The sequence below is a fragment of the Patagioenas fasciata genome, chromosome 34 (assembly GCF_037038585.1).
Source record: "Patagioenas fasciata isolate bPatFas1 chromosome 34, bPatFas1.hap1, whole genome shotgun sequence".
NCBI classification, from domain to species: Eukaryota; Metazoa; Chordata; class Aves; order Columbiformes; family Columbidae; genus Patagioenas; species Patagioenas fasciata.
In genome coordinates, this window is record NC_092553.1 from 3,701,445 (window position 1) to 3,722,380 (window position 20,936).

Genomic DNA, 20,936 nt, shown 5'->3' on the forward strand with positions numbered 1-20,936 from the left:
TCAACTGGTGGGGATGGTCAACTGGTGGGGATGGTCAACTGGTTGAGATGGTCAACTGGTTGGGATGGTCAACTGGTTGGGATGGGGATGGTCAACTGGTGGGGATGGTCAACTGGTTGGGATGGGGATGGTCAACTGATTGGGATGGGGATGGTCAACTGATTGGGATGGTCAACTGGTTGAGATGGGGATGGTCAACTGGTGGGGATGGTCAACTGGTGGGGATGGGGATGGTCAACTGGTTGGGATGGGGATGGTCAACTGATTGGGATGGTCAACTGGTTGAGATGGGGGTGGTCAACTGGTTGGGATGGGGATGGTCAACTGGTGGGGATGGTCAACTGGTTGGGATGGGGATGGTCAACTGGTTGGGATGGTCAACTGGTTGAGATGGGGATGGTCAACTGGTTGAGATGGGGGTGGTCAACTGGTGGGGATGGGGATGGTCAACTGGTGGGGATGAGGGTGTTCAACCGGTAGGAGTGGGGATGGTCAACTGGTTGAGATGGGGATGGTCAGCTGGTTGGGATGGGAATGGTCAACCAGTAGGAATGGGTATGATCAACTGGTTGGGATGGTCAACTGGTGGGGATGGTCAACTGGTGGGGATGGGGATGGTCAACTGGTTGAGATGGGGATGGTCAACTGGTGGGGATGGGGATGGTCAACTGGTTGGGATGGGGATGGTCAACCAGTAGGAATGGGTATGGTCAACTGGTTGGGATGGGGATGGTCAACCAGTAGGAATGGGTATGGTCAACTGGTTGGGATGGTCAACTGGTGGGGATGGGGATGGTCAACTGGTGCAGATGGTTGACCAGTGGGAGCATGGGGGTGGTCAACCGGTAGGAATGGGGGTGGTCAACTGGTTGGGATGCGGTTGGTCAACCCCCAGCTCTCCATGCACTGTACCCCACATCCCCACCCGCCCCACATCCCCACCCATCCCCACATCCCCACCCACCCCACATCCCCTGCTGACCCCACATCCCCCTGATGTCCCCATGTCCCCCACTGTCCCCACGTCCCCCACCCACCCCACGTCCCCACCCATCCCCACGTCCCCCACCAACCCCACATCCCCTGCTGACCCCACATCCCCCTGACGTCCCCATGTCCCCTCCCATCCCCACATCCCCCGCCGACCCTGCGTCCCCCGCCGACCCCGCGTCCCCCGCTGACCCCCGTCCCCCGCGCCCCCGCCGCCCCCCCGCAGGACAACAGCCGTCGCGTGGACAACGTGCTGAAGCTGTGGGTGATCGAGGCGCGGGACCTGCCCCCCAAGAAGCGCTACTACTGCGAGCTGTGCCTGGACGACATGCTGTACGCCCGCACCACCAGCAAGGCCCGCACCGACAACGTCTTCTGGGGCGAGCACTTCGAGTTCAACAACCTCCCGGCCGTGCGCACCATCCGCCTGCACCTCTACAAGGACACGGACAAGAAGCGCAAGAAGGACAAGAGCAACTACGTGGGGATGGTGAGCATCCCCATCGCCAGCGTCACCGGGCGGCACTTCGCCGAGCAGTGGTACCCGCTGAGCCAGCCCAGCGGCAGCAAGGCCAAGGCGGGGTGTCCGGCCTTGCGGGTCAAGAGCCGCTTCCAGACCATGAGCATCCTGCCCATGGAGCTCTACAAGGAGTTCGCCGAGTACGTCACCAACAACTACCGGATGCTGTGCGCGGTGCTGGAGCCCGTGCTCAGCGTCAAGAGCAAGGAGGAGGTGGCCTGCGCGCTGGTGCACATCCTGCAGAGCACCGGCAAGGCCAAGGTGGGGGCGGGGAGGCGGTGGGGGCGGGGGAGGGGAGGGGAGAAGGGTGGGGGTGGGTGAATGGGTGGAGAACGTGGGTGAATGGGTGGAGAGCGTGGATGGGTGGAGAACATGGATGGGTGAAGAACGTGGGTGGATGGATGGAGAACATGGATGGGTGGAGAACATGGGTGGGTGGATGGAGAACATGGGTGGGTGGAGAACATGGGTGGATGGAGAACATGGGTGGATGGAGAACATGGGTGGGTGGATGGAGAACATGGGTGGGTGGAGAACATGGGTGGATGGAGAACATGGGTGGATGGAGAACATGGGTGGGTGGATGGAGAACATGGGTGGGTGGAGAACATGGGTGGGTGGATGGAGAACACGGATGGGTGGAGAACATGGATGGGTGGATTGGTGGGTGGATGGAGAACATGGATGGATGGATGGAGAACATGGGTGGATGGAGAACATGGGTGGATGGATGGAGAACATGGGTGGATGGAGAACATGGGTGGATGGAGGACATGGATGGGTGGATGGAGAACATGGATGGATGGAGAACATGGGTGGATGGAGAACATGGGTGGATGGATGGAGAACATGGGTGGATGGAGAACATGGGTGGATGGAGAACATGGATGGGTGGATGGAGAACATGGGTGGATGGAGAACATGGGTGGATGGAGAACATGGATGGGTGGATGGAGAACATGGGTGGATGGGAGAACATGGACGGATGGATTGGTGGGTGGATGGAGAACATGGGTGGAGGACATGGATGGATGGAGGACATGGATGGATGGTTGGATCAGTGGAGAAGAACGTGGGTGGATGGATTGGTGGGTGGATGGAGAACATGGATGGATGGATGGATGCATGGATGGAGAAGAACACGGATGGATGGAGAAGAACACGGATGGATGGAGAAGAACACGGATGGATGGAGGGATGGATGGAGAAGCATGTGTCTGGGTGGACGGATGGATGGACAGAAGGATGCAGGGAGGGTGGGCGTGGCCAGCACTGGGCTGCCCTGATGGCTGTGGGCAGGACTTCCTGTCGGACATGGCCATGACGGAGGTGGATCGGTTCATGGACCGGGAGCACCTGATCTTCCGGGAGAACACGCTCGCCACGAAAGCCATAGAGGAGTATCTGAAACTCATCGGCCAGAAATACCTCAAGGACGCCATCGGTGAGTCCACCAGCCCAGGTCAGATCTCCATTGACGTGGCCGTGGGACCGTGGGTGGTCACCACACGGTCAGATCTCCATTGACGTGGCCGTGGGACCGTGGGTGGTCACCACGGGGTCAGATCTCCATTGACGTGGCCGTGGGACCCTGGGTGGTCACCACGTGGTCAGATCTCCATTGACGTGGCCGTGGGACCGTGGGTGGTCACCACGAGGTCAGATCTCCATTGACGTGGCCGTGGGACCGTGGGTGGTCACCACAAGGTCAGATCTCCATTGACGTGGCCGTGGGACCGTGGGTGGTCACCACGGGGTCAGATCTCCATTGACGTGGCCGTGGGACCGTGGGTGGTCACCACGGGGTCAGATCTCCATTGGTTATGAGGTGGTTGGGTGGTCCCTTCTCATGGCCACGTCCCCTTGAGGTGGCCATGGGACAGTTGGGTGGTCCCTGGCCCCATCCCATTGACCTGGTTATGAGATGGCTGGGTGGTTCCTGGCCCCACTTGGTCCTCGTTGACGTGGTTATGAGGTGGTTGAGTGGTCCCTGGCCCCAACCCATTGATGTTATGAGATGGTCGGGTGGTCCCTGGCCCCATCCCACTGACGTTATGAGATGGTTGGGTGGTCCCTGGCCCCAATCCATTGACGTTATGAGGTGGTTGGGTGGTCCCTGGCCCCATCCCATTGACGTTATGAGGTGGTTGGGTGGTCCCTGGCCCCAGCCCGTTGCGGTGGTCATGGGGTGGTCGGGTGGTCCCTGGCCCCAGCCCGTTGCGGTGGTCATGGGGTGGTCGGGTGGTCCCTGGCCCCAGCCCGTTGCCGTGGTCATGGGGTGGTCGGGTGGTCCCTGACCCCAGCCCGTTGCAGTGGTCATGGGGTGGTCGGGTGGTCCCTGACCCCATCCCATTGACGTTATGAGATGGTCGGGTGGTCCCTGGCCCCATCCCATTGACGTTATGAGATGGTCGGGTGGTCCCTGACCCCAGCCCGTTGCGGTGGTCATGGCGTGGTCGGGTGGTCCCTGGCCCCATCCCATTGACGTTATGAGATGGTCGGGTGGTCCCTGGCCCCAGCCCATTGCGGTGGTCATGGCGTGGTCGGGTGGTCCCTCCTCGCGGCCGCGTCCCCCGCCCCCGTGACGTCCCCGTCCCCCGCAGGCGAGTTCATCCGCGCGCTCTACGAGTCGGAGGAGAACTGCGAGGTGGACCCCATGAAGTGCTCGGCGTCCACCTTGGCCGACCACCAGGCCAACCTGCGCATGTGCTGCGAGCTGGCGCTCTGCAAGGTGGTCAACTCGCACTGGTGAGTGCGGCGGGGCCGGGACCCCCGCGCGGCGCCCCCGTGGGGTCCCTGCCCGTGCCACCCCCCCGTCCCGCAGCGTGTTCCCGCGGGAGCTGAAGGAGGTGTTCGCGTCGTGGCGCCTGCGCTGCGCCGAGCGCGGCCGGGAGGACATCGCCGAGCGGCTCATCAGCGCCTCGCTGTTCCTGCGCTTCCTGTGCCCGGCCGTCATGTCCCCGAGCCTGTTCGGGCTGATGCAGGAGTACCCGGACGAGCAGACCGCGCGCACGCTCACGCTCATCGCCAAGGTCATCCAGAACCTCGCCAACTTCACCAAGTGAGCCCCGGTGCTGGGAGGGAGGGACGGGGCACGGGGGGACGGGCGGGTGGGCAGGGCATGGGGGGATGGAGGGAGGGAGGGAGGGATGGATGGACAGAAGGGAGGTGGTGGAGGGACAGAAGATGGGTGGGTGGATGGATGGATGGAGAGAAGATGGATGGATGGAGAGAAGATGGATGGATGGACAGAAGATGGATGGATGGACATGAAGATGGATGGATGGGTAGAAGATGGATGGATGGACAGAAGAAAGATGGATAGATGGGTAGAAGATGGATGGATGGATAGAAGATGGATGGATGGATAGAAGATGGATGGATGGGTAGAAGATGGATGGATGGACATGAAGATGGATGGATAGAAGATGGATGGATGGATAGAAGATGGATGGATAGAAGATGGATGGATGGAGAGAAGATGGATGGATGGATGGACATGAAGGTGGGTGGATGGACATGAAGGTGGATGGATGGACAGAAGGTAGGTGGGTGGAGGGACAGAAGATGGATGGATGGAGAGAAGATGGATGGATGGATGGACATGAAGGTGGGTGGATGGACATGAAGGCGGATGGATGGACAGAAGGTAGGTGGGTGGAGGGACAGAAGATGGATGGATGGAGAGAAGATGGATGGATGGATGGACATGAAGGTGGATGGATGGACATGAAGGTGGATGGATGGACAGAAGGTAGGTGGGTGGAGGGACAGAAGATGGATGGATGGAGAGAAGATGGATGGATGGATGAATGGACAGAAGATGGATGGATGGATGGACATGAAGGTGGATGGATGGACATGAAGGTGGATGATGGATGGATAGAAAATGGATGGATGGACATGAAGGTGGATGCGTGGATGGATGGGTAGAAGATGGGTGGATGGATAGAAGATGGATGGACATGAAGGTGGATGGATGGATAGAAGATGGATGGATGGATGATTGGACATGAAGATGGATGGATGGATGGATGATTGGACGTGAAGATGGATGGATAGAAGACGGATGGATGGACATGAAGATGGATGGGTAGAAGATGGATGGGTAGATGGACGGACGGACATGAAGGTGGATGGATGGGCAGAAGATGGATGAGCTGATGGATGATGGGTGGAACATGGATGGTGGAGCCCAGTGGGTGGTGGAGCACGGTGGATGATGGAGCCCCAGTGGGTGGTGGAGCCCCGGTGGATGGTGGAGCATGGTGGATGATGGAGCCCCAGTGGGTGGTGGAGCCCCGGTGGATGGTGGAGCACGGTGGATGATGGAGCCCCAGTGGGTGGTGGAGCCCCGGTGGGTGGTGGAGCACGGTGGATGATGGAGCCCCAGTGGGTGGTGGAGCCCGGTGGGTGGTGGAGCTGGCTGAAGACCAGACGTCCCGTTATGGAGGGACACCTGGAACCCGGAGGAGCGGAAGGGCCGGGGTGGCCCGCGGTGACCGCGGTGCCGCGTCCCCAGGTTTGGCAGCAAGGAGGAGTACATGGCCTTCATGAATGAGTTCCTGGAGCTGGAGTGGACCAGCATGCAGCAGTTCCTGTACGAGATCTCCAACCTGGACACCCTGACCAACAGCACCAGCTTCGAGGGCTACATCGACCTGGGCCGCGAGCTGTCCACGCTGCACGCCCTGCTCTGGGAGGTCATGTCCCAGCTCAGCAAGGTACCCGCGGGACCCGGCCACCAGGGGCGGTCACTGGGGTCCCACTCACCCATGTCCCACCCCAGGAGGTCCTTAGGGTCCCATCCACCCATGTCCCACTATGGAAGATCAATGAGGTCCCATGTCCCACCACGGGAGGTCCTTGGGTCCCATCCAGCCCTGTCCCAGCACGGGAGGTCCTTGGGTCCCATCCAGCCCTGTCCCAGCACGGGAGGTCCTTGGGTCCCATCCAGCCCTGTCCCAGCACGGGAGGTCCTTGGGTCCCATCCAGCCCTGTCCCAGCACGGGAGGTCCTTGGGTCCCATCCAGCCCTGTCCCACCACGGGAGGTCCTTGGGCCCCATCCAGCCCTGTCCCAGCACGGGAGGTCCTTGGGTCCCATCCACCCCTGTCCCAGCACGGGAGGTCCTTGGGTCCCATCCAGCCCTGTCCCAGCACGGGAGGTCCTTGGGTCCCATCCACCCCGTCCCACCACGGGAGGTCCTTGGGTCCCATCCAGCCCTGTCCCAGCACGGGAGGTCCTTGGGTCCCATCCAGCCCTGTCCCAGCACGGGAGGTCCTTGGGTCCCATCCAGCCCTGTCCCAGCACGGGAGGTCCTTGGGTCCCATCCAGCCCTGTCCCACCACGGGAGGTCCTTGGGTCCCATCCACCCCGTCCCACCACGGGAGGTCCTTGGGTCCCATCCAGCCCTGTCCCAGCACGGGAGGTCCTTGGGTCCCATCCACCCCTGTCCCAGCACGGGAGGTCCTTGGGTCCCATCCACCCCTGTCCCACCACGGGAGGTCCTTGGGTCCCATCCACCCCTGTCCCACCACGGGAGGTCCTTGGGTCCCATCCACCCCTGTCCCACCACGGGAGGTCCTTGGGTCCCATCCAGCCCTGTCCCAGCACGGGAGGTCCTTGGGTCCCATCCAGCCCTGTCCCAGCACGGGAGGTCCTTGGGTCCCATCCACCCCTGTCCCAGCACGGGAGGTCCTTGGGTCCCATCCAGCCCTGTCCCAGCACGGGAGGTCCTTGGGTCCCATCCAGCCCTGTCCCAGCACCGGAGGCCCGTGTCCCAGCACGGAGGGGCTGAGGTGCCGCGGCCCGCAGGAGGCGCTGCTGAAGCTGGGCCCGCTGCCGCGGCTGCTGACCGACATCAGCGTGGCGCTGCGCAACCCGCACCTGCAGCGCCAGCCCAGCCAGGGCGAGCGCCTGCCCCCCAAGGGGCTGGTGCTGCGCGGGCCCTCGGCCGACCTGCAGCCCTACCTCGTGCGCGACCTCAACAGGTGGGACCCGCCCCGGCCTCGGTGCCTCCGCCCCATGGTGCCTCCATCACATGGAACCTCCACCCCATGGTGCCTCCATCCCATGGTGCCTCCATCCCATGGTGCCTCCATCCCATGGAACCTCCACCCCATGGTGCCTCCATCCCATGGTGCCTCCATCCCATGGTGACTCCATCCCATGGTGCCTCCATCCCTATGGTAGCTCCATCCCATGGAACCTCCATCCCATGGTGCCTCCATCCCATGGTGCCTCCATCCCATGGTTCCTCCATCCCACGGTATCACCATCCCATGGTGCCTCCATCCCTATGGTAGCTCCATCCCATGGAACCTCCATCCCATGGTGCCTCCATCCCATGGTATCACCATCCCTATGATGCCTCCATCCCATGGTGCCTCCATCCCATGGTTCCTCCATCCCATGGTGCCTCCATCCCATGGTGCCTCCATCCCACGGTATCACCATCCCATGGTCCCTCCATCCCGTGGCGCCTCCATCCCATGGCTCCTCCATCCCATGGTTCCTCCATCCCATGGTGCCTCCATCCCATGGTTCCTCCATCCCATGGTTCCTCCATCCCATGGTGCCTCCATCCCACGGTATCACCATCCCATGGTTCCTCCATCCCATGGTATCACCATCCCATGGTGCCTCCATCCTGTGGTCCCCTCCATCCCATGGTCCCTCCACCCCATGGTGCCTCCATCCCTGTGGTTCTTCCATTCTCATCGTAGCTCCATCCCAGTCCCAGTGGTCCCTCCCTCCTGTGGTGTCTCCATCCCCATGGTACCTGCATCCTCGTGGTAGCTCCATCCTCATGGTGCTTCCATCCCATGGTACGTCCGTCCCTATGGTCCCTCTGTCCCTATGGTCCCTCCATCCCATGGTCCCTCCATCCCATGGTCCCTCTGTCCCTATGGTCCCTCCATCCCTATGGTCCCTCTGTCCCTGTGGTCCCTCCGTCCCAGGGTCCCTCCATCCTCGTGCTATCTCCATCCTCATGAGGCCTCCACATCCCCTGGTACCTCGTGGTTTTCCTGCATCCCGCCCCATTTGTCCCCATGGTGTCCCCCCGTGTTACCCCTGTGGCCCTGGGTCTCACCTGGGGCGTCTCCCCCGCCGTGGGTCCCATGTCACCCACCCTCTGCCTTCACAGCTCCATTGACCTCCAGTCCTACATGGTGCGGGGCCTCAACAGGTGGGTGGTGGGATGGAGATGGGATGGGGTGGGATGGGGTGGGATGGAGATGGGATGGGGTGGGATGGGGTGGGATGGAGATGGGATGGGGTGGGATGAGATGGGATGGGGTGGGATGGGATGGGGTGGGGTGGGATGGAGATGGGATGGGGTGGGATGGAGATGGGATGGGGTGGGATGGGATGGGGTGGGATGAGATGGGATGAGGATGGGATGGGGTGGGATGGAGATGGGATGAGATGGGATGAAGATCGGATGGAGAGGGGATGAGATGGAATGGGATGAGGTGGGATGAAGATCCGATGGAGATGGGATGAGATGGGATGGGGTGGGATGAAGATGGAATGGGATGGAGATGGGATGAGGATGGGGTGGGATGGGATGGAGATGGGATGAGGATGGGATGGGGTGGGATGGGATGGGATGAAGATGGAGATGGGATGGGATGAGGATGGGATGGAAATGGGATGGGGTGGTATGAGGATGGGATGGAGATGCAGGCTGGGATGGAGATGGGATGAGGATGGGGTGGGGTGGGATGGAGGTGCAGCCTGTGCTGCGTTGGTCCCACGTGTCCCGTGTCCCACGTGTGACGTGTCCCATGTCCCGTGTGTCCCGCGTCCCGTGTCCCACGTGACGTGTCCCATGTCCCATGTGTCCCGTGTCCCACGCATCCCGCGTCCCGCGTCCCCGTCGCCGCAGCTCCATGGAGGTGCCGCGCCTGCCGTCGCCGCCGCAGGAGAAGGGGCCGCAGGAGGTGCTGGTGCTGAGCCGCCCCCCGCTGGCGCGCTCGTCCCCCGCCTACTGCACCAGCAGCTCGGACCTGACGGAGCCCGAGGGCGGGCGCGCGGGGCCCCCCCTGGGCGTGGGCAAGAGCGTGTCCATGCTGGACCTGCAGGACGGGCGCGTGGACAGCGTGCCCAGCCTGCCCGCCGAGCTGCTGGCGGGGGGCGCCGCGCCGGGGGGGCTGCGGCCGGGCCGCCTGTCCCAGGGCAGCGCCTCCAGCCTGGCCCCCCCGCGCCTGGGGGTCCCGGAGCCGCCGCTGCGGGTGCCGCTCTCCTTCCAGAACCCCCTGTTCCACCTGGCGGCCGACGGACCCTTGCGGGGCCCCGAGGCCGTGAGCGGCGGGGGGGGCGGCGGCGGCGGCGGGGGGGCGGGGGACGGCCCCTTCGCGCCCCCCCCGGGCGCCCACCCGCACCCGCTGCACGCGTACAGCAAGAGCGAGGAGCTGGCGGCGCCGCCGGCGCAGAAGCACATCACGCACAGCCACAGCTACAGCGACGAGTTCGCGCGCCCCGGCGCCGACTTCGGGCGCCGGCAGCTGTCCCTGCAGGACAGCCTGGCCCCCCCCCAGATCACCATCGGCGCCCCCCCGCCCCCCACGCCCCGCGGCGCCCGCGCCGGCAAAGGGGGCGGCCCCGCGGCGCTGGGGGTGCCCCCCAAGCCCCGGCCGGCCAGCGGGAACCTGCTGGCCTCCCCCGAGCCCACCTACGGGCCCCCCCGCTCCCGGCAGCCGTCCCTGGCCAAGGAGCCCTCGGTGGCCGGAGGGAAGCCGCCCATCACCAAGCAGGTGACGCGGGGACACGGGCACGGGCTGGGGCGTGGGGACGGGGGGGGACGTGGCGGGGGTGGGGGACGTGGCGGGGGTGGGGGACATGGCGGGGATGGGGGACATGGCGGGCATGGGGGACATGGCGGGGATGGGGGACATGGCGGGCATGGGGGACATGGCGGGGATGGGGGACATGGCGGGGATGGGGGACATGGTGGGCATGGGGGACATGGCGGGCATGGGGGACATGGCGGGCATGGGGGACATGGGGACAGGGTGGGGATGGGGACAGGGTGGGACATGGCAGGGATGGGGGACATGGCGGGGATGGGGGACATGGCGGGCATGGGGGACATGGCGGGGATGGGGGACATGGTGGGGATGGGGGACATGGCGGGGATGGGGGACATGGCGGGCATGGGGGACATGGCGGGGATGGGGGACATGGTGGGCATGGGGGACATGGCGGGGATGGGGGACATGGCGGGCATGGGGGACATGGCGGGGATGGGGGACATGGCGGGGATGGGGGACATGGCGGGGATGGGGGACATGGCGGGCATGGGGGACATGGCGGGCATGGGGGACATGGGGACAGGGTGGGGATCGGGACAGGGTGGGACATGGCGGGGATGGGGGACATGGCGGGGATGGGGGACATGGCGGGGATGGGGGACATGGGGACAGGGTGGGGATCGGGACAGGGTGGGACGTGGGGACGTGGTGGGGCATGGGGACATGGTAGGACATGGGGACACGGTAGGACATGGGGACACGGGGCCGTGATGGGACATGGGGACACGGGGCCGTGGCGCTCGCGGGTGCCCATGAGGGCCGTGTGGCTGCGGCAGCGCCAGGCCAGGTGACGCTGTCCCCGATGTCCCCACCATCCCCACCATCCCCACCATCCCCACCATCCCTGCCGTCCCCACCATCCCCACCATCCCCACTGTCCCCATTGTCCCCACTGTCCCCGCCGTCCCCGCTGTCCCCGCCGTCCCCATCGTCCCCATTGTCCCCACCGTCCCCGCCATCCCCGCCGTCCCCACTGTCCCCACTGTCCCCGCCGTCCCCGCCGTCCCCGCCGTCCCAGGCCTCGCAGACGCCGTCCACGCTGAACCCGGTGATGCCGGCGGCCGAGCGCACGGTGGCCTGGGTGTCCAACATGCCCCACCTCTCGGCCGACATCGAGAGCTCCCACATCGAGCGCGAGGAGTACAAGCTCAAGGAGTACTCCAAGTCCATGGACGAGAGCCGGCTGGACCGGGTACGGACCCAGGCGTCCGGGCGGGGGGACAGCCTGGGAGATGGACCCGGGAACCCGGGAGATGCACCCAGGAACCCAGGAGATGGACCCAGGAACCCAGGAGATGGCCCTGATAGACCCAAGAAACAGGAGATGGCCCTGATGGACCCAGAGGCCCAGGGGATGGCCCTGATAGACCCAGGAGATGGCCCTGATAGACCCAGGAACCCAGGAGATGGCCCTGATAGACCCAAGAAACAGGAGATGGCCCTGATAGACCCAGAGGCCCAGGAGATGGCCCTGATAGACCCAGAGGCCCAGGAGATGGCCCTGGTAAACCCAGGAACCCAGGAGATGGCCCTGATAGACCCAGGAACCCAGGAGATGGCCCTGATAGACCCAGGAACCCAGGAGATGGCCCTGATAGACCCAGGAACCCAGGAGATGGCCCTGATAGACCCAGAGGCCCAGGAGATGGCCCTGATAGACCCATAGGACCACGAGATGGCCCTGATAGACCCAGGAACCGAGGAGATGACCCTGATAGACCCAGAGGCTCAGGAGATGGCCCTGATAGACCCAAGATCCCAGGAGATGGCCCTGATAGACCCAGAGGCCCAGGAGATGGCCCTGATAGACCCAGGAACCCAGGAGATGACCCTGATAGACCCAAGAACCGAGGAGATGGCCCTGATAGACCCAAGAGCCCATGAGATGGCCCTGATAGACCCAGAGGCCCAGGACATCACCCTGGGGTCTGAGGTCCTAGAGCCCCAAGTGTCTGAGGTCCAGGAGATGACCTTGGTGGACCCAGGTGTCCGGGCATCACCATGGCAGGATCCCAGGTCTCTGGTGTCACCAAGGCAGGGTCCCAGGTCCTTGGGTGTCCCCATGGCGGGGTCCCAGGTCTTCAGTCACCGCTGTGCTGGGTCCCCAGGTCTTGGGTCATCACCATGGTGGGAACCCAAACTGTTTGGGCATCAGCATCAGGGGAACCCATGTGGTTGGTCATCGCTGTGCTGGGGTCCCAAGGGTTGGGTCCCCACCGTGCTGGGTTCCCTGGTGGGTTCCCAGGTCTTTGTCCCCACTGTGTTGGGTTCCCTGGTGGGTTCCCGGGTCTTTGTCCCCACTGTGTTGGGTTCCCTGGTGGGTTCCCGGGTCTTTGTCCCCACTGTGTTGGGTTCCCTGGTGGGTTCCCGGGTCTTTGTCCCCACTGTGTTGGGTTCCCTGGTGGGTTCCCGGGTCTTTGTCCCCACTGTGTTGGGTTCCCTGGTGGGTTCCCGGGTCTTTGTCCCCACTGTGTTGGGTTCCCTGGTGGGTTCCCAGGTCTTTGTCCCCACTGTGTTGGGTTCTCTGGTGGGTTCCCAGGTCTTTGTCCCCACTGTGTTGGGTTCTCTGGTGGGTTCCCAGGTCTTTGTCCCCACTGTGTTGGGTTCCCTGGTGGGTTCCCAGGTCTTTGTCCCCACTGTGTTGGGTTCTCTGGTGGGTTCCCGGGTCTTTGTCCCCACCGTGCTGGGTTCCCTGATGCGTTCCCTGGTGGGTTCCTGCATCTTTGTCCCACCATGGTGGCTTCCCAGGTCTTTGGTCCCCATTGTGTTGGGTTCCCTGGTGGGTCCCCGGTCTCTGTCCCACCATGTTGGGTTCTCTGGTGGGTTCCCAGGTCTTTGTCCCCAGTGGGTTCCTGGGTCTCTATCCCACCACAGCGGGTCCCTGGCGGGTCCCTGGTCTCTATCCCACCATGGTGGGTCCCTGGCGGGTCCCTGGTCTCTATCCCACCATGGTGGGTCCCCGGTGGGTCCCTGGTCTCTATCCCACCATGGTGGGTCCCCGGTGGGTCCCTGGTCTCTATCCCACCATGGTGGGTCCCCAATGGGTCCCTGGTCTCTATCCCACCGTGGTGGGTCCCAGGTGGGTCCCTGGTCTCTATCCCACCATGGTGGGTCCCCGGTGGGTCCCTGGTCTCTATCCCACCGTGGTGGGTCCCCGGTGGGTCCCTGGTCTCTATCCCACCATGGTGGGTCCCCAATGGGTCCCTGGTCTCTATCCCACCACGGTGGGTCCCCGGTGGGTCCCTGGTCTCTATCCCACCATGGTGGGTCCCCGGCGGGTCCCTGGTCTCTATCCCACCACGGTGGGTCCCCGGTGGGTCCCTGGTCTCTATCCCACCATGGTGGGTCCCCGGCGGGTCCCTGGTCTCTATCCCACCATGGTGGGTCCCCAGTGGGTCCCTGGTCTCTATCCCACCATGGTGGGTCCCCAATGGGTCCCTGGTCTCTGTCCCACCATGGTGGGTCCCCGGCGGGTCCCTGGTCTCTATCCCACCATGGTGGGTCCCCGGCGGGTCCCTGGTCTCTATCCCACCATGGTGGGTCCCCGGTGGGTCCCTGGTCTCTATCCCACCATGGTGGGTCCCCGGCGGGTCCCTGGTCTCTATCCCACCATGGTGGGTCCCCAATGGGTCCCTGGTCTCTATCCCACCATGGTGGGTCCCTGGCGGGTCCCTGGTCTCTATCCCACCATGGTGGGTCCCCAATGGGTCCCTGGTCTCTGTCCCACCATGGTGGGTCCCCGGCGGGTCCCTGGTCTCTATCCCACCATGGTGGGTCCCCGGCGGGTCCGTGTCGCCGCGCGGCGTCCCCGGCGGTGGCGCGGTGCCCGCAGTGTGTCCTTGGGCAGGTGAAGGAGTACGAGGAGGAGATCCACTCGCTGAAGGAGCGGCTGCACATGTCCAACCGCAAGCTGGAGGAGTACGAGCGGCGGCTGGTGACGCAGGAGGAGCAGACGAGCCGCATCCTGCTGCAGTACCAGCAGCGCCTGGAGCTGAGCGAGCGGCGCCTGCGCCAGCAGCAGGCGGAGAAGGACTCGCAGATCAAGAGCATCATCGGCAGGTGAGGGAGGGACCCCGGCCTTGGGGACACAGGGGACACCGCGGGGGGCGGGCAGGGGGTGCCCGGGGGGTCACCATGGCCCTGGGGGTCCCCGGGGTGGCCCCATGACCCAGGGGGTCCTCATGTCCCGGGGTGTCCCCATGACCTGGGGTGGCCCCATGTCCCAGGGTGTACCCAGGGTGTCCCCATGACCTGGGGTGGCCCCATGTCCTAGGGTGTACCCAGGGCGTCCCCATGACCCAGGGGGTCCTCATGTCCCGGGGTGTCCCCATGTCCCGGGGTGTCCCCATGTCCTAGGGTGTCCCCAGGGTGTCCCCATGACCCAGGGGGTCCTCATGTCCCGGGGTGTCCCCATGACCCGGGGTGTCCCCATGTCCCGGGGTGTACCCAGGGTGTCCCCATGACCCGGGGTGGCCCCATGTCCTAGGGTGTACCCAGGGTGTCCCCATGACCCAGGGGGTCCTCATGTCCCGGGGTGTCCCCATGACCCGGGGTGTCCCCATGTCCCAGGGTGTACCCAGGGTGTCCCCATGACCCAGGGGGTCCTCATGTCCCAAGGTGTCCCCATGTCCCAGGGTGTACCCAGGGTGTCCCCATGACCCGAGGTGTCCCCATGTCCCAGGGTGTCCCCATGACCCGGGGTGTCCCCATGTCCCGGGGTGTCCCCATGACCCAGGGTGTCCCCGGGGTGTCCCCAGGGTGTCCCCATGACCCAGGGTGTCCCCGGGGTGTCCCCATGACCTGGGGTGTCCCCATGTCCCGGGGTATCCCTGGGATGTCCCCATGACCCAGGGTATCCCCAGGGTGTCCTCGGGGTGTCCCCATGTCCTGGGGGTTCCCAGGGTGTCCTCATGTCCCTGGGTGTCACCAGGGTGCCCCCACGACTCTGGGGTGACCCCATGTCCCCGGGGAGGCCATGTGACCCCAGTGAAGCCTGGCCTGGGGTGTCCTGGGGGTGTCCCCCGGGTGTCCCCATGTCCCCGGGTGTCCCCATGTCTCTGGGCGTCCCCATATCCCTGGGGGTGTCCCCTGGGTGTCCCCATGTCCCTGGGTGTCCCCATGTCCCTGGGTGTCCCCATGTCCCCGGGGCGTCCCCGGGGGGGCCGCGTGACCCCGGTGAAGCCTGGCCCAGGGTGTCCTGGGGGTGTCCCCTGGGTGTCCCCATGTCCCTGTGATCCTGGGGCGTCCCTGGGGGGGCTGCGTGACCCCGGTGAAGCCTGGCCTGGGGTGTCCCCTGGGTGTCCCCATGTCCCTGTGATCCTGGGGCGTCCCCGGGGGGGCCGCGTGACCCCGGTGAAGCCTGGCCTGGGGTGTCCCCTGGGTGTCCCCATGTCCCTGGGTGTCCCCGTGTCCCTGGGGTGTTCCCGGGGGGGCTGCGTGACCCCGGTGAATCCTGGCCCGGGGTGTCCCCTGGGTGTCCCCATGTCCCTGTGATCCTGGGGCGTCCCCGGGGGGGCCGCGTGACCCCGGTGAAGCCTGGCCTGGGGGTGTCCCCTGGGTGTCCCCATGTCCCCGGGTGTCCCCGTGTCCCTGGGGCGTCCCCGGGGGGGCCGCGTGACCCCGGTGAATCCTGGCCCGGGGTGTCCTGGGGGTGTCCCCTGGGTGTCCCCTGGGTGTCCCCATGTCCCCGGGTGTCCCTGGGGGGGCCGCGTGACCCCGGTGAAGCCTGGCCCGGGGTGTCCTGGGGTTGTCCCCTGGGTGTCCCCTGGGTGTCCCCATGTCCCCGGGTGTCCCCGGGGGGGCCGCGTGACCCCGGTGAAGCCTGGCCCAGGGTGTCCTGGGGGTGTCCCCTGGGTGTCCCCATGTCCCTGTGATCCTGGGGCGTCCCTGGGGGGGCTGCGTGACCCCGGTGAAGCCTGGCCCGGGGTGTCCCCTGGGTGTCCCCATGTCCCCGGGTGTCCCCTGGGTGTCCCCTGGGTGTCCCCATGTCCCTGGGTGTCCCCGTGTCCCCGGGGCGTCCCCGGGGGGGCCGCGTGACCCCGGTGAAGCCTGGCCCGGGGTGTCCTGGGGGTGTCCACTGGGTGTCCCCTGGGTGTCCCCATGTCCCCGGGTGTCCCCGTGGTGTCCCCGGGGCGTCCCCGGGGGGGCCGCGTGACCCCGGTGAAGCCTGGCCCAGGGTGTCCTGGGGGTGTCCCCTGGGTGTCCCCATGTCCCTGTGATCCTGGGGCGTCCCCGGGGGGGCCGCGTGACCCCGGTGAAGCCTGGCCCGGGGTGTCCTGGGGGTGTCCCCTGGGTGTCCCCTGGGTGTCCCCATGTCCCCGGGTGTCCCCGGGCGTCCCCGGGGGGGCCGCGTGACCCCGGTGAAGCCTGGCCCGGGGTGTCCCCTGGGTGTCCCCATGTCCCTGGGTGTCCCCATGTCCCCGGGTGTCCCCGGGGCGTCCCCGGGGGGGCCGCGTGACCCCGGTGAAGCCTGGCCCCGCAGGCTGATGCTGGTGGAGCAGGAGCTGCGCAGGGATCATCACTTGGGCGCCCACGACCCCCCCGAGGGGCGGCGGCGGCTGCTCGACGCTCAGGTGGAAATTACAATGTCATTGCTCTGCTCCGTGTCACATCGGCCATCGCGCTGGGGACGCGGGCGGGGACGGGGGACCCGCGGGCTGGGCCTCACTGGGGGGACGGGGGGGACAGGGGGGACAGGGGACCCGCGGGCTGGGCCTCACTGGGGGGACGGGGGGGACAGGGGGGACATGGGGAACAGGGGCACATGGGACCCGGGGGCTGGGCTGTTAGTGGGGGGACATTGGGGGACATGGGGGACATGGGACCTGGAGGCTGGGGGTGTCAGTGGGGGGACATGGGGGGACATGGGGAACATGGGACCCGGGGGCTTGGGGCACCAGTGGGGGAACATGGGTGTCAGTGGGGGATGTGGAGGGACATGGGCACCAATGTTGGGACACTGGGGGACATGGGACCCGGGGGCTGGGGGTGTCGGTGGGGGGACACGGGCGTCAATGCGGGGATGGGGGACCCGGGGGCTGGGGGCATCAGTGGGGAGACGGGGGTGTCAGTGGGGGAGTCTATGGGGGGCACATGGGTGCCAATGAGGGGGGACACAGGCATCAGTGGGGGGACATGGCCACCAGTGGGGGGGTCTGGGTGCCCATGGGGGGTCTGGGTGCCCATGGGGGTCTGGGTGCCCATGGGGGGGTCTGGGTGCCCATGGGGGTCTGGGTGCCCATGGGGGGGTCTGGGTGCCCATGGGGGGGTCTGGGTGCCCATGGTGGGGGTCTGGGTGCCCATGGAGGGGTCTGGGTCCCCATAGGGGTCTGGGTGCCCATGGGGGGGTCTGGGTGCCCATGGTGGGGTCTGGGTGCCCATGGGGGGGTCTGGGTGCCCATGGGGGTCTGGGTGCCCATGGGGGGGTCTGGGTGCCCATGGGGGGGGTCTGGGTGCTCATGGGGGTCTGGGTGCCCATGGGGGGGTCTGGGTGCCCATGGAGGTCTGGGTGCCCATGGGGGGGTCTGGGTGCCCATGGTGGGGGTCTGGGTGCCCATAGGGGGTCTGGGTGCCCATGGTGGGGGTCTGGGTGCCCATGGGGGTCTGGGTGCCCATGGAGGGGTCTGGGTGCCCATGGAGGGGTCTGGGTCCCCATAGGGGTCTGGGTGCCCATGGGGGGTCTGGGTGCCCATGGGGGGGTCTGGGTGCCCATGGTGGGGGTCTGGGTGCCCATAGGGGGTCTGGGTGCCCATGGTGGGGGTCTGGGTGCCCATGGGGGTCTGGGTGCCCATGGAGGGGTCTGGGTGCCCATGGAGGGGTCTGGGTCCCCATAGGGGTCTGGGTGCCCATGGGGGGTCTGGGTGCCCATGGGGGGGTCTGGGTGCCCATGGTGGGGGTCTGGGTGCCCATAGGGGGTCTGGGTGCCCATGGTGGGGGTCTGGGTGCCCATGGGGGTCTGGGTGCCCATGGAGGGGTCTGGGTGCCCATGGAGGGGTCTGGGTCCCCATAGGGGTCTGGGTGCCCATGGGGGGTCTGGGTGCCCATGGGGGGGTCTGGGTGCCCATGGGGGTCTGGGTGCCGATGGTGGGGTCTGGGTGCCCATAGAGGGGTCTGGGTGCCCATGGGGGGGTCTGGGTGCCCATGGGGGTCTGGGTGCCCATAGAGGGGTCTGGGTGCCCATGGGGGTCTGGGTGCCCATGGGGGGTTATTTGCATTGCTGGGGGGGTCTGTGGGGACCCCTGGTGGCATTGTCACCCCAGGAGGCTCCAGTCACCCCTGGGGGGGACACAAGGGGACAAGGCCACCCCTGGGTGGGACACGGGGACCCTGGAGGGGGCTGTAGGGACAGGGCCACCCCAAGGGGGACATTGTGACCCCCAGTGGGGACAGAGCCACCCCTGGGTGTCATTGTCACCCTGGGGGGACAGGGTGACCCCCAATGGGGACAGAGTGACCCCTGGGGACATCATCACCCCGGGGGGACAGAGTGACCCCCAATGGGGACAGAGCCACCCTGGGGGACATTGTCACCCCGAGGGTACAGGGTGACCCCCAATGGGGACAGAGCCACCCCGAGGGGACATCGTCACCCCAGGGGGACAGAGTGACCCCCAATGGGGACAGAGCCACCCTGGGGGACATCGTCACCCCGGGGGGACAGGGCCACCTGCAGGGCCACCAGAGGGACGTGGGGGGGCGACAAACCCCCCAGCTCCAGCCCGGGGCCGGGGCCACCAACGTGTCCCCAGGGCCACCCCCACCCCCCATTGCGGAGCCCCCCCTCGGCCTGGGGACACGCGGTGTCCCCATGTCCCTTGTGTCCCCATGTCCCTTGTGTCCCCCATGTCCCCGCGTCCCCCACGTCCCCTGTGGCCCCACATCCCCCGTATCCCCCATGGCCCCCCGTGTCCCCCCGTCCCCCGTGTCCCCACGTGTCCCCGTGTCCCCCGTCCCGGTGGCCCTGACCCCTCTCTCTCTGCCGCCAGTTGCCCGTCAGGTAGCCCGGCCCCTTGCACCGGGACCCTCGGCCTCCGGTGACGTCCCAGGTGGGTCCCACTGTCCCCACGGCCCCCGTCACCCCGAGGTCCAGACCCGGGGACACTGGGGACATGGATCCAGGTGTCCCCATGTCCCCTCTGCGTGCCCTCAGGGACACTGGGGACATGGATCCAGGTGTCCCCATGTCCCCTCTGTGTGCCCTCAGGGACACCGGGGACATTTGGGACGTTGGATCCAAGTGTCCCCAAGACCCCTCTGTGTCCCCAGGGACACTGGGACCCCTTGGGGACATGGATCCAGGTGTCCCCATGTCCCTCCCATGTCACCATGTCCCTCAGTGGCACTGGGGACACTGGGACATGGATCCAGGTGTCCCCAGGGACACTGGGACCCCTTGGTGACACAGATCCAGGTGTCCCCTTGTCTCTTGTGTCCCCATGTCCCTCAGGGACATTGGGGACATGGATCCAAGTGTCCCCAAGATGCTCTTGTGTCCCCGTGTTCCTTGGGGACATTGGGACCCCTTGGGGACCCGGATCCAGGTGTCCCCATGTTCCTCTCGTGTCCCTTTTCCCCCTGGGGACACGTTCCCCAGGGTGTCCCCACGTCCCTCCTGCCAAGGGGACGTCCCTGTCCCCTCCCGCTGTCCCTTGTCATCTGGGGGCTGTGGGACCGGAGTGTCCCCATGTCCCGTCTGTGTCCCCATGTCCCGCAGGGACACTGGGAGCCCTTGGGGACGTGGATCCAGGTGTCCCCAGTCCCTCCTGTGTCCCCATGTCCCACAGGGACACTGGGAGCCCTTGGGGACGTGGATCCAGGTGTCCCTCCTGTGTCCCCATGTCCCGCAGGGACACTGGGAGCCCTTGGGGACGTGGATCCAGGTGTCCCCATGTCCCGTCTGTGTCCCCATGTCCCGCAGGGACACTGGGAGCCCTTGGGGACGTGGATCCAGGTGTCCCCAGTCCCTCCTGTGTCCCCATGTCCCGCAGGGACACTGCTGGCACTGCGTGTCCCCTTGTCCCACTCATGTCCCCGTGTCGCTCAGGGACAGTGGGGACACAGATCCAGGTGTCCCCATGTCCCCCTCAGGGACACATCCGGGGTGTCCCTGTCCTGCTGTGTCCCCTGGGAGGTGACACCGGTGGGGACACCAGTGTCACCGCCCCTCCGGGGGTGGCCGGGGGGTGGGGGGGGCACCCGCCGTCCCCAGCGCTGTCACCCACTGTCACCCACTGTCACCCGCCTCGTCTCCATGCTCGTGTCTTGTGTCCCCATCTCATGTCACCACGGCGGGGGAAGGAGGGGGGCGGGGGGGGTGACACGAGTGTCCCTGGATGGGGACATCGCATTACGAGGGGGTGGGGACAATTATTTTTTGGGGGGGGTGGGGACATTTTCTACGGGGGGCGGGGCCTTTTTTGGGGGGTTTGGTGGCAATTTTGGGGGGGGAGGGGGTGGGACCATTTTTGCTGGGGGGGGGGGGGGTTTGGTGCCAGCGCCCGAGTGTCCCCAGGAGCCTCCGCAGGTGAGTGGGGGGGGGTGGTGGTGACACGGGGTGGGGGGTGACACGGCGGGGGGGCGGGGCCGGGGGGGGTGACGGCGCCCCTGCCC

General features: G+C 66.1%; 1 protein-coding gene across 17 annotated transcripts in view; it reads left to right on the forward strand.

Moving 5' to 3' along the window:
• SYNGAP1 (synaptic Ras GTPase activating protein 1) overlaps window positions 1-20,936 on the forward strand; it is a 35,758-nt gene that overhangs the window by 14,277 nt on the left and 545 nt on the right. For 9 of the 17 annotated variants that reach the window (XM_071800929.1, XM_071800931.1, XM_071800940.1 and 6 more), the window contains 12 exons: window positions 1,217-1,771; window positions 2,810-2,954; window positions 4,114-4,258; window positions 4,335-4,571; window positions 6,033-6,234; window positions 7,327-7,502; window positions 8,660-8,701; window positions 9,404-10,271; window positions 11,347-11,520; window positions 14,176-14,387; window positions 16,797-16,900; window positions 19,313-19,372. In XM_071800929.1, the coding sequence (XP_071657030.1) occupies window positions 1,217-1,771; window positions 2,810-2,954; window positions 4,114-4,258; window positions 4,335-4,571; window positions 6,033-6,234; window positions 7,327-7,502; window positions 8,660-8,701; window positions 9,404-10,271; window positions 11,347-11,520; window positions 14,176-14,387; window positions 16,797-16,900; window positions 19,313-19,372 (2,920 nt within the window). The remainder of the gene's footprint in view (window positions 1-1,216; window positions 1,772-2,809; window positions 2,955-4,113; window positions 4,259-4,334; window positions 4,572-6,032; window positions 6,235-7,326; window positions 7,503-8,659; window positions 8,702-9,403; window positions 10,272-11,346; window positions 11,521-14,175; window positions 14,388-16,796; window positions 16,901-19,312; window positions 19,373-20,936) is intronic. The other 8 variants (XM_071800930.1, XM_071800932.1, XM_071800935.1 and 5 more) reach the window with 5 other exon arrangements.